At 56.9% G+C, this 20,702-nt stretch overlaps 2 protein-coding genes across 3 annotated transcripts; both read right to left on the reverse strand.

Moving 5' to 3' along the window:
- Positions 1-4,970: 4,970 nt before the first annotated feature.
- Positions 4,971-15,268, reverse strand: PBXIP1 (PBX homeobox interacting protein 1). 2 transcript variants are annotated; one of them, XM_036829085.1, is made up of 11 exons: positions 15,185-15,268; positions 12,748-12,834; positions 10,871-10,997; positions 10,552-10,616; positions 10,313-10,478; positions 8,419-8,652; positions 8,267-8,290; positions 7,881-7,963; positions 7,665-7,796; positions 5,828-7,056; positions 4,971-5,311 (listed from the first exon to the last, which is right to left on the reverse strand). In XM_036829085.1, the coding sequence occupies exons 2-11, from the start codon at positions 12,796-12,798 to the stop codon at positions 5,230-5,232; spliced, it is 2,193 nt and encodes a 730-aa protein (XP_036684980.1). In that variant the 5' UTR covers positions 12,799-12,834; positions 15,185-15,268; the 3' UTR covers positions 4,971-5,229. The 2 variants fall into 2 exon arrangements, with proteins under 2 accessions (XP_036684980.1, XP_036684987.1); XM_036829092.1 differs by lacking the exon at positions 8,267-8,290.
- Positions 15,269-16,103: 835 nt separating this feature from the next.
- PYGO2 (pygopus family PHD finger 2) lies at positions 16,104-20,375 on the reverse strand. The gene is made up of 3 exons (XM_036849439.1): positions 20,070-20,375; positions 19,574-19,623; positions 16,104-18,923 (listed from the first exon to the last, which is right to left on the reverse strand). The coding sequence occupies exons 1-3, from the start codon at positions 20,170-20,172 to the stop codon at positions 17,856-17,858; spliced, it is 1,221 nt and encodes a 406-aa protein (XP_036705334.1). The 5' UTR covers positions 20,173-20,375; the 3' UTR covers positions 16,104-17,855.
- Between the last annotated feature and the right edge of the window lie 327 nt (positions 20,376-20,702).

The raw sequence follows: 20,702 nt of genomic DNA on the forward strand, positions 1-20,702 counted from the left end.
GTCACTGTCCAGCTATGATAGGACCTGAGGCAAGTCACCTCCTCTCTCACTCTCAGTTCTTCATCTGTATAAAAGAGAGAGATTCATGGCCTTCCCTTCTTTAAGGTCTACTCCGTGAGATAAAAGGTAGAGAAAAGGCTCTGAAAGTTCCCAGCCCTGGGAGATGAGAGGGGTGTCCTGTTTCTCTGCAGGCCTCATGCCACGGTTCCTGCACTGGACCCTCCCTACAAAACTGCCTCCACGAGGGCCCAGGCCACATTCCAGATAAGCAAGCATTTCTGGAGGGTCTGTTTGGCCCATGAGTGACTGAGCTTCCAAAGGGGGCCGTCTAACACTTCCCTCTGCATGGTGCATGGCTTCAGGTTTCTGCCCGTCCTGCCCCACCCAATGACCTATCGCTTTGACTTTGAAAAGGGTCTCAGTGATGACCTCAGTGGGCGAGTCACTCCCCTCTGCTGGGTGTCTCCCATCAGGCCCAGTAAAGGTAAGTGTACAGACTGGTAAGAATTTCTCCAAAGGGCCCCTGCCCTGGAAAGGAACGTGGGTGTGGGGTGGGGGGTAGGAGGGACACAAGGACTGGGAGGTGGGGACATGCAACTTGATGAGCAGAGGTGAGACCTGCTGGGAGGCTGGCTCTATCCCTATTCCACATCCTGCACAATCAAGCCCAGCAGCTTCCCCGTCCCAACCCTGCCCACACACCCCACCTCCACCTCACCCCCATCCCCTCCCCTACAAAACCAGCTTCGGCCTTTCCTCCTTATTTCCTGATATTGCATGAGGTTGCAGTCATCCACCTGTCATGAGGCTGGGAAGCTCAGGGTGTCCTTGACTCCTCCCTCTCCCTTGTCCTTGTCCCATCCAAGGCCAGTCCATTCTAATTCACAGCTCTAAATCAGGCCTGTGTGATCTCCCTCCTGAGCTGCTGGCTGACACCTCCTAACAACCTCCAATTTCACATCTCTCCATTCCACCCTTCCGGCTGCCAGCTGCCCTGCACCCGTGTGTATCTTCCTTTTCGTGCCCCCTGCCCCTCAGTGCCTTCAGTGGCACCCCTCCCCATTTGCTATGGTAAAGCTCCCCTTAGACTTGCAGGCAGGCCTGTGGGAGAACTCGCTCCCTTACAGGAACATGAACTTAACACCATCTGACCACCGGGCGGGTCCATCCACCCACCCCTAAGGCCTCACCTTTGCCCGTCTGAAATCCCCTCCCCATCACCTATCCTATTATCTTCAAGGTCCAGCTCAAAGGCCACCCCCTCCTTCCTCTTCACCTCTCTGGCACCATTAAGAGAGTAATTTTAAAACTCTGCTCGGTGTTAAACTAATCCAATTAGCCTCAGGAGCAAGGATTGGGGTCCCCCCGGGCACCTAAGCACAGTGTTGGGTCTTGAATGCTAGTTGGCATCTTTTCCCCGCCAGCTCCTACTACGTGGTTTGGGAACCAACGCCCTCTGCTCCCATATCAGTAGTTCACAGAGGCCATGGCTTCCCCTTAGAGGTTAAGTAAAATAAAAATAACTAAAACTTTTTTGACAGTACTCTACAGTTTAAAAGTCTTTTCCTTTGTCTTTGGGTGACTCACTCCATCATCACAACAACCCGCGAGGGGGGATCCACAGTCTCACTTCAGTGATGAGAAAGCCTAGCCCTAAAGCGAGGAGGCCCATAGGTGCGCAGTGGTGGAGACCGGAGACAGTTTCCTGATTGAAAGCTTGCCCAGGCCACAGGTCTAGTTGAGAAGAGACCTGGCCCAGGATAAAGAACGGGTGAGCGGGGAAGGGGCCTGCTTTGGTTCTATATGGGCAGGGCCTATTCCGGAAGCCAAGGGCTACCAGAGAGATGGGCAGCAACCTTAAGGGAAGGCTCACAGAGGAGGTACAGGGAACTCGGACAACTCACCAAGAATTAGTAATAAGGAGCTTCTGTGGCTCAGACGGCTGAGCGGTGAAAGCGGAGAGGAGGAACCGGATGTTGTCTGGGTTCAGGGCAACAGCCCCACACCCGCACCCTGCGGTGTCCCTTCTGGACCCTCTGTGAGCATGTGAAGTGTGAAGGGACCGGGAACGTCTGTGACCCAGAACAAGATGGGAGGAGGAGACGTCCCGACACCAGGGTGGCCCTGGGAGGTTCCCATGGCAAGAGCCCACCAATCCAGCATGTCCTTGGGCCCGGCAGAGGTGGCTGGGAGTGGTTCTCAAAAGGAACACATGCCTCTGACCCTCGAGGAGCTTATGGCGTGGTGCAGGCCTGAAGGTGACCACCACCGCACTCTAGCCGCCACCCCCATGCCCCCATTCACCAGGATGGGTGGGAGTGAAAGGCAGGAGGGAAAAGCTGGGGCCTGGAGGACCCAGGGAGGCAGGAAGAGACGGAGAAGATCCTGGAGGAGGTAAGGGCTGGAGGGGGCAGTGGTGAGAGAAGGCTGAGCTGAGGGCAATGGGAAAGGGGGTGAGGCTGAAGAATGAAGGGCAGGGATGGGAGGGAGGAACAGCAGGTTGGGGGACAGCAGGGAAATAAGTTTGGGGGACTGGCCAAAGGAAGCAGAATTTTTCCATTTGAGAGGGGAAGGCCCAAGAGGGCCCACTGGGCCCCAACTCCAGTGATTCCCCGAAGGCACCCCAGAGCTGAGCTCTTAGCTGGGGAAGTTCCCAGAGGAAAGGGCAGAAGAGCCAAGTGCTTAAAATACCAAGTGCTTAAATTGGAAGGGCCCAGACCAGACCCTGGAGGCCAAGCCGGGCCGTGTGGCAGAGTCCAGGGGGTCTACACACAGGCTCTCCCAGCCCCTGCATGGCCCAGGAGCTGTTCCCCGGCCATGTGGGAAGGAGGGAGCACTGTCCCCCAGCTCCAGCCTCCCTTGGCTCATCTCCACATGCTGGGCCTATCACCAGAGAGCATCCTATGATCTGGGACTTGGGGTCCCCCCACTTTACCAGTGCTGCTGTGGGTGCATGGGTGTGACGGAGAGGGTGGCCTCATGGCCTGTGATGGGCATAAGGATCACCGAGAGGGTAACCGGAATGGCCAGTGTCCCTGGTGTCCTGGCCCCTCCCCAACATACCCCTTGGGTTCATGGTTTTTTCTTCCTGATTCAGCAGTGTCAGAAACCTCCAGCTCAGCATATCTACTTCCTGAGTGGCTAAGAAAGAGGAGGGGGCTTGGGGGAACTTCCTAGCGTCCCTGAGAGTTCGTTATGCAAATGAAGGAAATGGGCCCTAGAAATGAAACTGAGAAGCCCCAAGCAGCCCACACCCTCTGGGAACCCAGGGGGCCAGTTTGTGTCCCCTCCCCTAAGCACAGCCCCCCTCCCAGGACACGGAATACTGCCTAAGGCCTAGCCTGAATCCAGGCAGCATAAATTTTGAGCACCTGCAGAAGGTGAGCAATGTGAACCGAGGAAAATAGGCCTCCTCATGTGGACAATGGTCCACAAAGCCAGGATGCCAGATCCAGACCCTGGCCCCGGGCCAACCTGTACTTGCTCCTCCTGACCCCCCACTCCAGAAATAGAAGACTCCTTTCCTAAAGCCCCCTTTCACTGACCCTCTGCCTTGGAGGAAGTTCTTCCTTAGGTCTAACTGCAGTCCCTCGTGCTGCAGAAAGCAGGCTCCACTGGACTATAAACTCCTTAACACGCCTCTGTATTCTCAGTGCCTCACTGCCTCTGGTACACAATAGACTGTAAATGTTTGCTGAATGAGTGGACCTCGTTCCAGGCCCAGCCTGCCCCGCCCCACCCCACAGCTGAATTAAATGAGCTAATACACTCAAAGCCCTTTAACAGTGAGTGGCCCATCAGTTGCAGTGTTACAGAAGCACTTGCTTTCAATTACAGCCCCCTTCTGGGCAGGCCCCCCCAGCTTTATTAACACAGTCCCCTGACCTGGCCTGAAGTCACACCATCATTCTGTCCCGTACACTCCCAAGGGGCTTTCCAGGCCAATCAAGAATCCCAGTCAGGAAGGACTTCCTAAAGAGAAGCCCAGGGGATTCTGGGTCTTCCTGGGAGAGCTAGCCAGAGAGCCGGCCCAAGTCAGTGTGGGGGGGGGGGTCCAAGATTTGGGGTACTAAGTAGTGAGGGAGGTGATGTCTGGAGCAAATGTGGAGCCGAGGCGCCACCTAGTGGTTCCCTCACCTCCCCAATCCTGGGGGAGGTGTGGGGGGTGGGTCGGGGGGTCCCCTTCTCCTCCCTCCCCCACACCCTGAAGGGAGTGAAATCACTTTTGAGTGCCAAATACAAGACAGGTATTTGGTTTACATTGCTTTATTTAATCTCTTCTCCAGCCCCTCAGTCTCCTTTTCTGAGGATTAGAAACCCAAGTCTCCCAGAGATTAACTTGCCCAAAATCACTCAAACTGGATTTGAGCCCAAGGCCCAGACTCCAAAACCCATTCGCATATTTCTACATCTCCCAGGGGTGCAGCCAAGGCAGCTGTGAGCAAAATGGGGAGCTCCAGCCCAGAGGGCCTGAGGTTTGCTGCGAGGGTGAGGTGAGTGGGAGAGGAGTATATGGGAGAAGGTGAGTACCAGTGCCTACAAGGCGGTGGGTGTGGATGTCCCTTGTGCTTAGAAACAGCCCCAAGTGACAGAGCCTCCACCCAATGTCACAGCTCCAACAGCATTTTACTGGGATCTGAGTCTACAGTTCACGTGGGGAGGTGAGCAGCAAGGCTTAAAAGGGGGTTTTAACCCCCTGGGGATAGCTCCTTCCAAATCTAACAAAACGCCAGGGGAAGCCCTCATGCTGGGCCCCCAGCCAGGCAGGCTAGTCAAATCCCAGGGGGCCCGGGTCAGTGCGTGCAGCCAAGGGGCCCACTCCCCCCCCACCCGCCCCCGACACACACACACACACACACACACACACACACACACACACACACACACATACACAAGAGGAGGAAAGCTCTCTGGCTTCAGAATCAGAATTGCCCCCACCCCACCCCCACCTCCACCCCACCCCCCAAAAAACGGGCTTCTCTCCCATCCCCCCTTCACACTGGCGTGACACAATCAGGCTGCAAGAGTCACGGCCCCAGGGCCCTGAGCATTTGCATACATTTGCATAGATAGCAAGGCAGGTCCAGCTAAGACCTTTTTCTAGCAAAAGTGGTTTCAGTGCGGGGCTGGGTGATTTCCGCTCTCCTCAGTGAAGGATATCCAAGGACACCAAACGAGCCAAGGGAGGTGGCAGTTTAACGGTTCCCAGGGGACAGACAGCACGGGGCCTCAGCCCTGGCGCTGGTGGCTGTGTTCCTCCCTGGGCCCCACAACTCTGGGGTTCCGCCAGTGTTTGTCCTTCTTCCCAGACCTGTGGAGAGGCATGGTGGGGGGCAGTAAGAGGCCTTTAGACAACAACGCCACATCCACATGATGAGAAGGCGCTCCCTGAGGAGAGGGGACCCTGCTCCTCTTAAGACAGGCGACACAGGTAGTCACCATCAATCATACTGGGGGGAGGGGAGTGTGGCCAGACCTGGTGTCCCAGGATGAAGGCCCCAGCTGGGCAGGCGGGAAGGTGGGAAGCAATCTCTCTTGCAGGTATGGGCAGTACAGGGTAACTCGGGAGGAAAAATCCCCCCAGCCCAAAAGGGGACTCCCCGGGACCACTCTGGGGTGAGCACAGGCAGCTTCCTGCCCTCAAGGGAAGACAAGAAAAGTACTGGCTAGGGGGGAGGGGAGACCTAAAAGCAGAGATAAAACCTCAAATTGAAGAACACCCCGCCACCCCGCCCCAGCTCAGGGCCCTGGCTCCTTCACACCCCCTACCATCACCTCCTGCCTCCTGCTCTGTCCCACTGACCCAACTCCCCAACAGCTTGCCCACCTCTTCTTCAGTGCTTTGTCTCCAAAGAAGTGGCTGAAGATGAAGTCCTCAAAGTCATCCACCTCATCGTCATCACCTGTCTGTCTCACTGCCACCTCCTCCAGGCTGTCCTCCAAGGCATCTACAAAGTCCCGGAAGCGGAGGCGGTCGTGGCGGAAGATACCGTCCTCACCAAAGTAAGCAGGAGAAAGGGGTAGCTCCTCGGTCAGTTGCCCGGCCCAGGGCAGCCGCGCCAGGTACGTCCTCAGCAGAGAGGCCAGCTCCTGTTGCCGCACAGGGGCCAGCTCCATGCCAAAGAAGGCCAGGCCCTCCTGGCGGGCACACTCGTGCACGCCCGAGCAGCCCTGGGGTGCCTGGTACTTGTGCCTCAACAGCTCTGCCCAGAGTGGCAGGGGGTCATGCCTGTCTTTAGCCCCCTCCTTCCACTGAGGGTGTTTCTGCCTTTCTCTGGAGGAGTGGGGGCTCCCACTTTTCCTGGGGGGCTCCTTAGAACCCTGTCGCTTGCCATCCTTCTTGCTGGCCCACTCCACCCTTGGCTTGCCCTCCTTCCACCTCCCCGCCAGCTCCCTGTCCTCCTCACCCCCCCAGCTCTTCTTCTTTTCCCGGCCAGATTCCTCCTTCTTATGTTTCCAGTGGTCAGTCTTCCGGTCCCTCTGCCCATCCCACCACTTTTCCTTTCCGCTCCACTCCCTGGAACTCTGGAAGTGAGGCTCCTGATGCCAGGCCTCTGAGGCATTGGCAGGGACCCCAGGGCGCTGGCCCCAGTTCTCCAGGCCCCGCAGCTTCTGGGCCAGCCTGTGACCCACCTCAGCCAGGCCAGCATGGGCTGGGTCCCCTCGGCCCGCATCCCTCAAGCTCTGCTCCAGGTCCTGCTGCACAGACCCCAGCAGCCGCCGCTGCCTCTCCAACTCTTGCCTTAATGCCTGGGCCTCAGCCTCTAGCTGTTTCTTCTGCTCCAGGAAGCCAGGGCTTGGCACCTGCCCCCTTGGGCCTTGCTCCTTGGTGACCTTGCCAGCCCGCAGGCCTCTGCCCCCATAGAGACACACCCCATCTGTGCCCCGGACACAGTCAGCCTCCAGGCCCTGGAGCTGGGCCCGCAGCTGCTGCAGCTCTAACTCCAGGGCCCGCTGGGAGGCCTCGCCCTGCTGTAGGGCCCCTCGGAGCCGGGCATTCTCCTCTTCCAGCCCTTTGGGTTGACGCATCAGGCTCTGAAGCTCTTCCTTCTGGGCCTGGAATGGGAATAGGGATGGAGAGCACAAGGAGGAGTCAAGGACGGCCCCAGTGCCTTCTACCCTGATTCCATTCCATCATAGACTTTATGGCCTGGGAAACTCAGAGGATTTGGTTCTCATCCCCTGCCCCATCTGCACCCTTCACCAGACCCTGGGATCCCCAAATTCCATCACAGGCCTCAGCTTCTATGTCCTTTTTAAGCACACACTTCTCCGATTCACCAAAAGATAGACAAGATGTGGCTGTCGTTGCCCAATTTCCACCTCCCATACCCAGAGCAGACATTACTAATTGATCTCAGCACTTCTTTCCCATTGAGCCTTGGCATGTTCTTCAAATCCTTCTCCACACAATGCTCCAGGCGGACCATGCCAATCAAGCAGAGGTGGCATGCCACGTGAAGCAGGTATGCCAGTCCTGGCCTAACCCTTAGCATGCAGGACATGAACAGAGAATTGAGAAGATGACTTCACTATAGTGGGAAAGGGAGGGGATCAAGGTGTGTGGGTGAACACAGGAAACTTCTTTTGGGGGAGGACACTAGGACAGACAGACACCTGGCCTAGGGAGGGTGTCTAGCCCACCCCCTCCTGCTTGTGCCCACCTGCAGCTGGGCCTGCAGCAGCCGGATATCCTGGTTCTCCTTGGCCAGCTTGTCCAGCAGAAGGGCCATGTTCTGCAGGCTGGGAACACTGTCAGGGGGCGCTGAGGTCTGCAGCTGCTGCTTTAGCCCATCCTAAGGGCAAAGGAGCCAGTCACCCCCGCAGCCCTGAATCTCCCCCACCAGGCCCCTCACACCAATGCAGAGTGTCACACATGCCTGCCCATCCTCCTCAGCCTCCAGCATCTCAGTATCCGAGCCGGTATCTGGGAAGACCTGCAGGTCCGCTTCCTCCACGGGCCCTGTGGGAAAGTGAAATCCTGAAACTGGCCCCAAGGCACACAGAACCCTCTCCTCACCCCCCCCACCCCCACCCCCACCCCCCCACACACAGTCACCCTCCTTCCCTGGACCTGCCCTATGGCTGACAGTCCAGCGAGGTAAAGGGTCAAGGGTCACCCTGAATAGCTGACAAGACCTATAACTGAGCAACAAAGGTACAGCCCCCAGCATCCCTACTCCTGACCCAGAGAATTGCCCCCATCAGCCTCCCTCAGGGCTGGAAGGGGACAGACATGAACCAGTCAGGGCCTGTCCTCACTCACCACTTTCAGCCTCTGAGAGACCACCTGAAATGGAGACAGAGGAGTCTGGGCAGGCCCTCAGAGGAGGGGGTGGAATGGAGTGAAAGTGCGGCAGGAGGGCAGAAGGGGCCAGAGTGGAGGCTTAAGGCCTCATCAGGAGAGGGACCACTCACCGGAGAAGAGGAGGATCCCCAGGCCCAGCAGAACCAGGGCCCCAAGGAGACACATGTTGAGGGAGATGCCCAGCTCCCTGCCCGCACCCTCAGCCCGGGTCTGGTCCTCCACACCCAGGGGGGCCACAGGCTGAGGAGTGCTGGGCTCCCGGCCCCGCCGTCTCCGCAGACCCTCCACGTCCATGTCGGTGTCGTCCTCACTGCTGGAACAGTGGGCTTCCTCCCTGATCCAAGCTGGAGGAAGGGATGGGGACAAGGCAGTAAAGCAACGGAAGCGATGGGACATACAGAGAGACGGGAAACAGAAGCAAACATGAGAGGCCCCCAGCCCTGACCACAGAGGGGGCACGAGGAGACCCTGCCCACGTCTGCCAGGGCATCAGTGACCACCCCCGCCCAGTCTGGAGGTGGGAGACCAGTCCTCTCTTTTATTTTTTGAATTTTTGAATTTTATTTTATTTATTTTTTATACAGCAGGTTCTTATTAGTTATCTATTTTATACATATTAGTGTATATATGTCAATCCCAATCTCCCAATTCATCCCACCACCACCCCACCACCCCACTTTGCCCCCTTGGTGTCCATACGTTTGTTCTCTACATCTGGGGGGAGACCAGTCCTTTCAATCTGCAAACTGCAAGAGCAGCTTTCACCCTAAAAGTGCACTCCTTCCTCCCACACGTGCCTCACGTGGAGCACCCTCCCGACTCTGGGTTCTGCCCAAACCCCGGCCACTCCTTCCCAATGCCTCCGCTCAGCCCCTGGCTCTTCCCGGTCCTAGAGGCAGAGGTCCCCCTGGCACCATTTCTGCTTTTCTGTTCTTCTCACCGTACACACAGTCACCTGCTATCTCACCCACCCCGCTGGCTTCCCCGCAGAGCAGATGAGTCCCTCATCAGTCACTCCCAACCTGGCCTCCCTGGAGCTCCAGGCGTGGACGTCTGACTGCCTCCTGGCCACTCCCACCTGGGTGTCCCTGGGGACCAAACACTCAACACACTGCCCTCCAAACTGGTTCTCTTCTGGTGTTCCCCCACTGCAGGGCAAGACGCCACTGCTCCCACCTAGCCAACCTCAGCCCTCCCTCTTCACCCCACACGCAGACAGTTCGACAATTCGACACCTAAACATCTCAACGTCACTCGCCTTGTATCTGCCTTAGTTCAGGTCTTCCTCGGCTTTGTCAGTTGCCCCCTAAATGGCCCCAGCCCCCGGCCTCCCCCTCCACCCTGTCACCCCTCAACAGAGATGGACTCATACACTCCTCTGCCACCAGCGTTGGACACAGCCTCCTCAGCACAGGACAGGGGGCCCCCCATCCCTTTGTTGATGCTGCAGCCTTGGCCTGGAATGTTCTCTTCCTCCTACCCTACCGACTAAAATCCTACTCTTTGCTCAAGGCTTCACTCAAATGACACCTCCAGTGTGCCCCTTTCCCCACCTGTCCCTGCCTCTCCCTTCCCCTCGACCTGTCCCGTGACTGACCACCCTCCCCCTCCTTTTTTGCACCCCTCATAGGTCTGACTTGCATCTGGGCTCAGTCTAGTCCACCTCTTACATAGGCCATGAAGCCAACCTCCTTCCCCAGAGCTGACACACGGAAGGGACTCAGGGAATGAGAGTTGAATCTAGAGGCAAGAAAAGAGGAGGCCCCACGGCAGAGACGAAAGAGTCGACCAGACCTAGGCCCTGCCACTTACCGGCTGTGTAACTTAACCTGAGCCTCAGTGTCCCCAGGGGTGGTGGTGAGGTTTCACTGATACAATTTAAGGAGGGCACCAAGCTGCTAAGTCCTAGGGCCTGGCCCAGAGCTGTGCTCAGTAGCGATATCTACTCCCACTCCCACACCTTCTAGAAGGATCGTGACAGGGGGAGACAAGGAGAACTCTCACCTGTCTGGGGGGATGAGGGCAGGCTGTTGGGGGGACCCTGATCCTCCAGGTCCTGTGTGTCCGGTCCCAGAGCTACTGCCTCAGGAGTCTCCTCCAAGTCTCCCTGGGCCTCTGTGTCTCCTGGGCCAGGGGGCTCCATTTCACGATCATCACCTTCCAGGACACCCTGATGCAGACACAGCCGTGAGCAGCTCCCGGCCCCCCCCATTTCCTACCCTTCCCCCAGTGAAGATACTCACCTTGGCCTCAGTCTCCTCTGGCAGAATGGGCCTGGACTGGGAGCTCTCACTCTGGAACAGGGTCTCTGTGGCAGGAGAAAAGGCTAAGGAGAAACACCACTACCCCCCAACGGAATGTGCTACACGGCCCTCTGGCTCCCACAGGCCCCAACCAGGTTGGAAGGGGCAGGAGAAAGCCAGGGTGGAACGAGGGAAGGTTTTAAATTGAGATTAATGCCAGAAATAAGACCAACCAGCCTCCCTCTCCCTGAGGAAACTGGGAAACACCAGAACATGGAGGAGAAGTGGCTGCACCCCACCCTCAGTAGGGCCCTGTTACCTTCTCCATCCAAGGTCCCAGCTAACTCCTCAGCAGCTGCCTTGGAGGGGCTCCAAGGGGCCTGGGGAGCTCTCTCAGATTCTGGGTCCATCCTGGATTCAGGGCCCAGGGTCTCCACAGGCAGGTTCTGGGGAGAGGGGCACAAGCAGAAGGGCTGCTCCAGAGGAAGGACAGCAGGACGAAAGGGGTGCTCTACTGGGGTGCCTGGGACCAGCCGCACTGCTCAGGGACCTCAGCCCACATCTCACAAAAATATAATACACTCAGTAGTGGGCTGCTCCAAAGTGGGGAGGGGGCGGGGGTCAGCTGGCACTGCAGCATCTCAGCTCGACGCAGTGTTCGGCCATTCCCTAACCTCACTTGCTGCTCTGAGAACTTTCGGAGGCCAAGTTTCTGTTAAATGAAGAAGCACCACTGGACCAAGGCGGTGGACTACTGTACAAACCTGGCGCCCCCTACCTCCCCATAGAAGCCGGCTAGAGCCTGGGTCTCCCTCCCAACAAGTGACCAACTCAGTTATTGGTTGGAAGGTGGGAGGATGGCAAGAGAACAAAGTCCCCTGGATGCCTAAGGATCACGGTCCCGACCGCAGCGGGCTTCCCCACAGTTGCCCTCACAACGGGCCACCCACTCTAGTTACATCTTCCAAGCTTTTCTGGCCTTTCTCCCCTCCCCACACACCCCTCTCCCAGGAGCTGACAGAAGCCTGACTCACCCCAGCCACAGCCAGCCTGTCTCCCAAGGTGCTCTCGGCCCAGCCGTCCAGCCACGGCCTCTCCTTTCTCCGCCTACGCCCCCCTTGACAGGCCACCGCCCGCTCATCCCATCCATGGCTCCCGCTATCCTTCCAAGAATAATTCTTGACCTTAGTATGTTTCTTTACAATTTTCAAGTCACTTTTTTCTCACGGCCCCTCCTACCAGGCAAGAATCACAACTCCCCTTTTACAGGGGAGGACAGAGAGGTGAAACGACTGGCCCAAGGTCCCCCAGCTGTCAGCAAAGGCACCTCAACAGGGGGCCAGGGCTCTGGCTGGGAGCATGGTGTCCGTCCCCTCTGCCGGCCAGCCCTAGTCCATGGGTCCTGCCCCAGCATCATCCTGAGGGCAGCTCCCTCACCCCCAACTGGTCTCCTCAAGGCCACTCAAACCCGACGCCTCCAACTCAAGCTCCTCACCTTCTTCCCTCCCTGCGGTACAAACATACCAAGCCCTTGACAAACCTTCTCCAGACACTCAGCCCCCCGATCCCGCTGGCCCCCTTCTCAGTGGCTTCAGGGCACAGCAGTCTACTGCGCTCCTGCTCCACCAACTACAACCTGGATTGCAGGACCTTCAAAACGCTCTCCCCCGGTTCCCGCCCAGCCCACACAGTGGCTGCCCCCTCTGCCCAAGGCAGTGAAGGTCCTGACTCCCTCCAACTCAGAGCCCTTCCACGATTTCCCATCAAAGAGGAGGCCCAAATGCCTGAGCCAGGCCCTTCAGGCCTCTTCTGGAGGTTCCCAGGCTCTGGCCCAACCTCACTTCAACACCGTCTGACCCATGTCTCCACCTCCTGCAACGGACCTCCTTGGTCTCCCCCAACATGGCTCTCCCATTGTTACCTCAGAACCTTTGCTCATGCTGGTCTCCCCACCAGAATTTCTTCCCTGCTTCTCACAGTTTACCCCAGCAATTTCCTTCTTTCAAGGCATGGTCCAAGTCCCAACACCTGACTCCTTGGGCCTGATGGCCTTTTCCCTGCCACTACAGTTCCTCTCACAGCCAGCAGGAGGTGATGCACATGATCACCAAGACCAAGGAAGGGGACAGACCCAGCAAGCAGCCCAGCCCTGCAGGAACCCCCATTCCATGTGGCTCCCAGGGCTGCTTTTCCTACCTCTGAGCCGGCAAGCACCCAGCTATTGTCCGAGTCTGGGCAGGAGGCCATAGTTGCTGAGGTCCCCAAGGCTACTGAGGCTGCCACCTGCAGAGAAAGTCTTTCTTAAGGACCCCAGCTCCCTTCAGGGGAGGCAGGATAGAGACAGCAGCCTGGACGGGGTTCCAAGGTTTAAGGGCTGGGAAGCCACTTCCACAACCAGCCTGGTTCCAGTCTTCTGACCCCAACACCTCAACTCTTCTGGGCAGTATTTGCCTTTCAAATCAGAATGTACCAACAGCCACAGTGAAGCCTGCCGAAAGAGCCCTTGGTAAACTGGGAAACGGAACTGACCTTGAAAGGTCAGAGAAGCATAGGGCTGGAAGGGCTTTGGGAAAACTCCAGGCCAACTCTCTCACGTTATAGTCAGGGAAAATGAAGGGAAATGAAGGCCAGAAAATTGGCTGACTTGACTTGTCAACGATGAACAGCTAAAAAGAGTGAGGAACAACCCAGCCCTCCCTTCACCTCCCCAGCCTCCCCCATAATCACCACCTTCTTCCCCAGGGCCTAGAAAAGAAGACTCAATGGCCTCCTTCACCCCCAAGTCACCCACCCATCACCCACCATAAGTCCTTGCTATGGTCTAGTTCAGGGGTCTTGCACACTGGCTGCACAATGGAATCACCTAAGATTCTGATACAACTGTGTTCAAGGGTCAGGCTCAGGCAAGGATTTTTTTAAAATCTCCCAAATGACTCTCATCTGCAGCCAGGGTTGAGAACAACTGACATAGCTTAGATCCCACCTGAATGTACCTTTAGTAAATCTCTTTGTCACTCTCACTCTCCATTCTAAGTTGTTTCCCTTCTTAGTAAACTTCAGAATTTCATCTTAGGGAACTTGAAGGTGACTGGCAAAAGGGATTTATGGCAGCCATCATGTATAAAGCACTTTACAGTTTGCAAAGCATGGGCAAAAATCAGGGTTGTGGTCCTATCCCCTGCTAATCTGCTCTGACTTGGCCGGGTGGGCATGGGAAGTTACTCCAGCTTCCAAAGCCTGACACAAGGCAGGATAAGAAGAGAGGGACCTACCCCTCCATCCATGGCCTAGACTATTCACCCAGGCTGGCAATTGGGACCCGGCATAAAGGTGGAGGGATAGAGGAGCTGACCCCCTCGAATCTCGGATTGTGATCCTTTAGAGGAGACTACATGACTGCTTGTTGACGGGCTAGAAAGGTGGCAAGTGGAAAAGGACTCTGAAAGGAAACCCTGGGAAAAGGAAGTGAGGCTGGGGTAGAAGTGTGGCAGTTCTACATTGGGAAACCACCACACTTCCCCCTTCTGTTTGAGCTAGTGTGAGTCCTACATGGTGCCCTAAAAACCTCCTGTGGCCCTTGCCAATCAAGATCCAAGCCCAGGACAGATGAAGGACCCCTCACAGCATCCCCCAATACCCATGCCTCCTAGACACATGCACCCATCCCACAAGGAGACAGGAGAATGCCTGCAGTGACTTCCCCACACCACGTCCAACAGGACACCCCTGGCCGGTTTCTACAGGCATCCACAGAACCATCACTGTGCTGCCTTAGGGTCTCAGGCCCCAAGCCCGCCATTCTGTCATCATCTCCCCATCCCCAGTTGCTATGTGTGACTCTTAACAGGTGGTGGCAGGAAGGAAGTAGCAGCAGCTTGGTCTGAAGTCCCTGTTTATCCCTGGCTGTGTACAGCCTGCTCAGGTCCTCCAGAACCAGGCACCATGGCAACCAGGGTGATGTCAGACACACTGTTTCCATGGAAACCAGCAACGGTATTTGGGTCAACAAGACAAACACTTCTGAGACCCAAACAGAAGACAGTCTGTTCCAAACCCTGGTTGGTATCTCTCTCTTGGTTGGGTTCACCCAGCATTCCAAAAGATCTCCCAGTCCTCTCAAGCCAGCATCTCACCGCCTTATTAGGAAGTTCCTTCTGCTGTTTAATCTCCACCCTTCCCTGCTATTTTCAGATCTCTTTCTTCTCATCAACCTCTTGGAAGAAAACCCACCTCCACCCCCTCCTCACTACTCCCTCTCTTTTCATTCAGGCAGGATTCAACATAACGTCCTGTAAGGACTGTCAGGGACTTGTGCTGTTTCTAAAAGGCAGCTAAAGGGGGAGCTCTCCCTCTCTGTACAAAGCTGGGAAGTCTCATCCAGCTAATTTCAACCCCTCTAAGAGTTGTTCCCCCAAACCTCTAACGCAAAGGACCTAGGACTTGTCTGGGGGACCCAGAGCAAGTTTCTGTTTTGGAAACGGCCGCCCATGATCCCCCTCTTCCGCCGGCCCAGAAGTAACAAACAGCTCTGCAGATCCTCGGTGGAGCCCAACCCTTCAGAGTTCTGCCCTTCCTCTCCTCCATCCTTCCTCTCTTATGGATCTCTATGGCCCCTTCCCCGCTACAGCATTACCTGACCCAGCTCTTGCTTCCGTCTTCAGCTGAACTTGTTGCTGGCTCTCCAGCTTTACAGCCCCGAGAAAGGAAGGTCATGTGACTGGGGACTGGCCAATGGAAAGTCAAGTTCCCTGAGGGGGCGGAAACTTTTGGCCAATAACAGCTAAACTTGAGAGCCAGGGGAGGGGAGGGGGGTACCTGCAGAGCCCCTAAACCTGGGCTTACCTCCCGGTGGGACACTGGACTTCCAGCAAACTGAATCCTGGGTCACCTTCCCTCCTTTCCCAGTGTCTAAACAATTTCTGGAGGGAAGACCCAAAACTGAAAGGCAAGGGGTGACATCTCCAGGACAAGGGGCCAGGTTGGTTCCAGGACAGAGACAGCTGCAGGATGGGGGAGGGGAGAGTGGCAAATTATGGGTTGGAAATAGCCCTCCTGCCACTCTCCTTACCCTGCTCCGGTGCGGATTAAGGATGCCGCTGTTTTTTTTAAAGGGGGATGGGGGGCTGAAAAGCATCCAAAAACGAAATCTGCTAGACCAAGGCAGCCCCTTCCCCCACCCCTGGAGCTACGCTCGACCCCTAACCCAAACAACTCGGGAGTGGGAGTGCGGGCGCTAACCCCAGAAGCTCTAAAGGCAGTTGTCTCCCTGAAGCCTTGGAGTCAAAGCTCCTGCTTGGCTCCAAGCCTGGCCCAGGAACGTGCTCAGAAAGGAAACTTGTTTCTCGCAGCAGGGAAACAGGGGGAGAGGTGGAGCCAAGAGGCCTCCATGGGCCCTGCGGCTTGTACGAGGGTCAGCTCAGGGGCCTGAGTCTTTCTGCCGTTCCCACCTCCAGGGACCCTGAGGGATACATATCCTCACGCCGCAACCATCCTGACCAGCAGTGACTGGCTCATTCCAACCCTGTACACCCCAAAAGCAAGGAGTCCTGGTCTGGATTTTCCAAGTCATTTTATTAACCCAACCGTACAAAACTTTCCCCACCACATCTCTGCCACCCCCGCTTCCTTCCAAAAAGCAGTGGACTGAGGGAGAGAGGGACTGAGCAGACACGTGCCCCCCCCCCCCGCAAGAGCCATCTTACCAAATGCAGAGATGGGGGAGACCACAAAAATAGCAACCGATAAAAGAGGGGCAAACAGAACCACAAACACAACACAAAGCTCAGCAGTGCGGGGGTGGGGGGGCTGCCATCTCTGCTGTTCCACGGCAGGGAACACTAGAGGAGAGAGGCCCAGAGGCCGCTCCCTTCTTTCTCACAGCCTCAGAGGCTGCATGCTACACCTGGGCAGGCAAAATTGAGTTCTGCAGTATACCTTTGTCTTCTCTTCACACGCTAGGGTCCCGGGAGAAGTGGGGGCAGGGGAACACCAGCTCCTCTCAGGGCCACAACCCAAGCCTGCCTTCCCCACCCCACTGAGGAATGTGTGCACGAGCTGTAAGGAAGAGACAGCAGCTGTGAGGGGCTCCTGATAGGGCCGCTGGCCCATCTCTGGCAGGCAGTGTTTACAAAATAAAATGAAAACAAAGCCCAGTGCAGGACTCTGGCTGAGAGGAATGAGAACAGCTAGATCACCAGGCCGGAGAAGATATATAAAGAATAGCAGGGAAAGAGAGAAGCAAAAAACATCCAGGCTCTGGATTGCATTTTAGTACCATGGCAATAAGGGTCCTGCCGCCTCCCCACCCACAGGCTGAGACAGGGATCCTTTCATCAGGAGAAAAAATGAGGTATAAGGGCTCTGCGCCTCTTCAAGCTTTCCTTCAATCAAGCCAGGGAAGCAGGGAAGTAAGGGCGCCAAAAGTTGAAGACCAGCGCTGCAAATAATGTGCAACAGATGGGGGGGCGTGTACAGCCAGAGTCCAGGCTTCCAGGACAGTCCAAACATCAAATATTCTGCTCTGTCAGACCACATATCCCAATTTTTAGCAAAAATATTGTCATTAGGGAAAAAGCACAAGAGAGTCTGAGAAATGACCAGTGACTTTGGTATGAGGAAGATATGTCCTGACAGCATCTCTTACCTACTGTCTTGAAGCCCCAAATCACCAAGAAACTGCCATAGCCACGTACTCTCCTGCTTCTTCAAGCTATTTGGTTCTCTGAGGGGGGTAGGAGTTGGGTAGGTCTTGGAGGAGGCAAGGGGAAGGTAAGAAAAGGGGAAAATCTCCATTTATTCCCTAAAGCTGTTTCCCAGCACCCATGAAAGGGCTACTGCAGAGATGGGAAGAGACCCCCAACTCCTCTGGCCAGAAACCTTTAATACTGGACTCCAAAAACTAAGGCTGGGGCTGGGGGGCTAGACAGGAGTGTTAGGCACAGGTGTTGGGGGCATCCATCATCTGTAGAGGGGACACCCCTGCCCTTCAGATCTTCCTCCAGCCTCTTTTCTCTTGCAGCCACACCCCTAGGCCTCCAGAGACAGCCACCAAAAATGGCTCTGCTTGGCAGGGCTTTGGTTTCCTGGACCTCTGCAGATCTCAACACGTAAGTTTCCAGAAAAGTGAGCAATCCAGGCTCTTCTGCCTGCCCATCTCAGTTCCTTTTCTGCCCCCAGGAGCCATTGTGTTTCTGCCCCATGGGGATGGGAAGCCAGTGGAAACAAGGACCAAGAGCCAGACAGGAAAACCACCACCCTGGAAGAGCAGGGAGGAACGTATGCACTTCCTGGGCACCTCGCCAGCATCACCCATCGTTAGCAGCCACCAGCTGCCCCATGCCCTCGCGGATGTAGACAGACTGGATCTCCTTGGTCTTGAGGCAGAGATCGCAGGCCCAGACAGCAGACGCCTCAGTGGTCAGCAACCCATAAGCGCTCTCAGTCATGCCAGTGCACTCGCGGTGGAACCACTTCTGGCAGGAAGCCTCACACAGAATGGCATCTTGGTCGTCGTTCACCTCACTCCGACAGGCACCACATGGATACACCAGGCCTGGGGGAGGCTGGGGCCCTGAGCCCGCACTTGTCTTGCCAGGGGGTGCCAGGCTATTGGCATCTGGGGTGCCCCCACCCCGCCCACTGCTGTTTGGGGGAAAACTGGGCTGATTTCCATTAACAGCAGCAGCCGGGGAGCCTGAGTGGGGCTCCTGGGGAAAAGCAGTGGGAGCAGGTGGATTTAAGGGCTTCCCCCCATCCTCACCACCAGGGCCAGGAAAGCCAGGGTCCGGACCAGGGAAGGGACTTGTGTTGGGGGGCAAGCTGGGGAGGCCCTGACCAGGTCTCTGGAGAGGAGAAGGGCCAAAAGGTGCCCCTGGCTGGGCAAAGCGTTGGGGGAGAGAAGGGGGGCCCAGCTCCCCTCTGGGAGGCTGTCCCATGGTGGGTGAGATCATGGGGCCAAATCCCCCCACGGGGCCTGGCATCATCTGCCCACCAGGCGGGCTAAAGTTTTGACCCAGAGGCTGGTTGAAGGGTTGGCTGGCAAAGTTCATGTTGCCTGGGGGAGGGTAGCCAGGACCCTGTGGGGGCATGTTGAAAGCAGGGCCCATGGGGTTGGGAGGGAAAGGGGGGGGCTGTCGACGAAGAGGCTGGGGGCCTCCTCCACCCCCAGCGCCATAGCCTGGGGGTACCTGGCCTGCCATGCCCCCCTGTACACGGAAACCCCCAAAGGGGACAGGACTGCCAAGGAATGGAGGGGCTGCACCCCCCACCTTAGGGGCTCCGAAGTCATCCTCAAAAGGGTTGGATGCAACCAGGTGATCCACCATGGGAGTCGGGGGTGGCGCAAACTCCGTCAGATGTGAGTATGCAGGGCCCTGGGGGAAAAGAGGAGGGAAAGAGGGTCATGGAGGGAGACAGAGAGCTAAACCAAGAGAGCATCAGAAACACAATACACATTTTTGGAGGCTGGTACTGGCCAGCTCAGACCTTAAATCAAGATAGACCTTAGAATGCAACAAAGAAACTGAGGGTGGAGAGCAGAACCAGCATAGTGCAGTAACAGTGTTTCGAAAACAGGCAGAACTACGCTGCAATCCTAGCTCTGACACTGAGTAACTTCAAGGCCCTGGAGCAGGCATTTAACTTTTTTAAGCTTCAGATTCCTCATCTGTAAAACAGTGACAATGCCCATCTCCCCAAACTGTTAAAAGCATTTTAGCACAATCCCTGACACTTAGAAAAGGTTCAGTAAGCGGTAGCTGTTATCATCATGTGGGAAACACGACAGCACAAACGGGGAGAGAATGATTCTAATCCTGACTGATAAGACCTTTGGTCAAACCATCTCATCCCCACCCCTACCCCTAAAATCTGTTATGAAGTTGAAGGAAAGGACCAGAAACAGAACAAGAAAGACAACTTTCTCTTCTCCCCGCGGCTTATGCAAGGTAGAGACATTGGAGTGGCAGAGCAGAGCACCCAAAGGGGCTACTAGGAATTACCCCCGCCACCAACCACCATTCACCTGAGTATTTGACTTTCTTCGCTTCTTTTCTGGGCTCTTCATTTGCAGACCTGGAAAAGCAGTAAAAGGCAGACACAAGTTTCCCTGAGGTTTCCCCAAACTCCTCTCTCGCAGCCATGATATAAGGAACTCTTCTAACTTCATTATACTCTTGTTTATTTACTTCACAGATACTAACAATGGTACACTTTGAAAAATAAATTGGACGCTACACTCTCAGCTGCCTCTTCCTTCAAATGAGACGCCCCATCTCTTGATACTCTCAGACTCCCAAGTGGCTCCTGAACTCCAGGTGCCCCAAACTCTAGGATCCGCAATCTGTGAAACCCTGCCCGCAACCCCTGGAGGGCTTCACCCACCCACCCTTTTCACCTGAGCCTCCCCTCCCTTCAGGGCCCTCAGCCAGAGGACCACCACCTCCCCCGCCCGCCAGCCCTCCCTCCGAGGTCCCCGAGTTCTCGGCCTCGCCAGTCCCAGGCCCCCTCAGCGCTCTCACCGGCCTTGCCCTGCTTCCTCCCGGTGCTGGGTGGCGCAGGGGGCGGTGCGGGGCCGCCACCTCCCTCCAGCTTGTCCGGTGGGGGCGGCGCCGAGGCGGCCATGGAGTGGGGGACCGGGGTCAGCGGCGGCGGGGGACGGACGCGCCCTGGGGTTGCACCATGGCCCGGAAGGGGAGGCAGGGGCGGCGCAGGCCCCCGCGCGGCAGCAAGCCGGAGGTGCGGCGAGGCGGGGGCGGCGAGCCCGGGCGCCAACTGCACGCTTGCCCAGCCTCACCGCCCGCCCGCGGCCGCAGCCACAGGAACCGGAACTCGGCGTGGCAGCCACCACTGCGCGCTGCAAGGAGGGGGAGCGAGGCCCGGTCACACCCTCCCCCGAGCGCCGGGCGGGCAGGGCGGTACCAAGGCACGACCCTGGGGCGGGGGGCCGTCCCAAGCCCGGGAGCGCCGCGTGCCCGCTCACTTGGGGAGGCGGTGGCCGTGGGCTCTGCTGCTGGGCCGTACCATCCCCCGCCGAGGGGCCGCCGCAGAGGTGCCCGAGGGCGTGAGCGCGCGCCCGGGAAGCCCGAGCGGCCTGGGGTTCGGCCGGCTGCGATCCCACCCCGCCGCCGCGGCCCCAGCCGCAGACACGAACA

This window comes from Balaenoptera musculus, chromosome 1 (assembly GCF_009873245.2).
Source record: "Balaenoptera musculus isolate JJ_BM4_2016_0621 chromosome 1, mBalMus1.pri.v3, whole genome shotgun sequence".
NCBI classification, from domain to species: domain Eukaryota; kingdom Metazoa; phylum Chordata; class Mammalia; order Artiodactyla; family Balaenopteridae; genus Balaenoptera; species Balaenoptera musculus.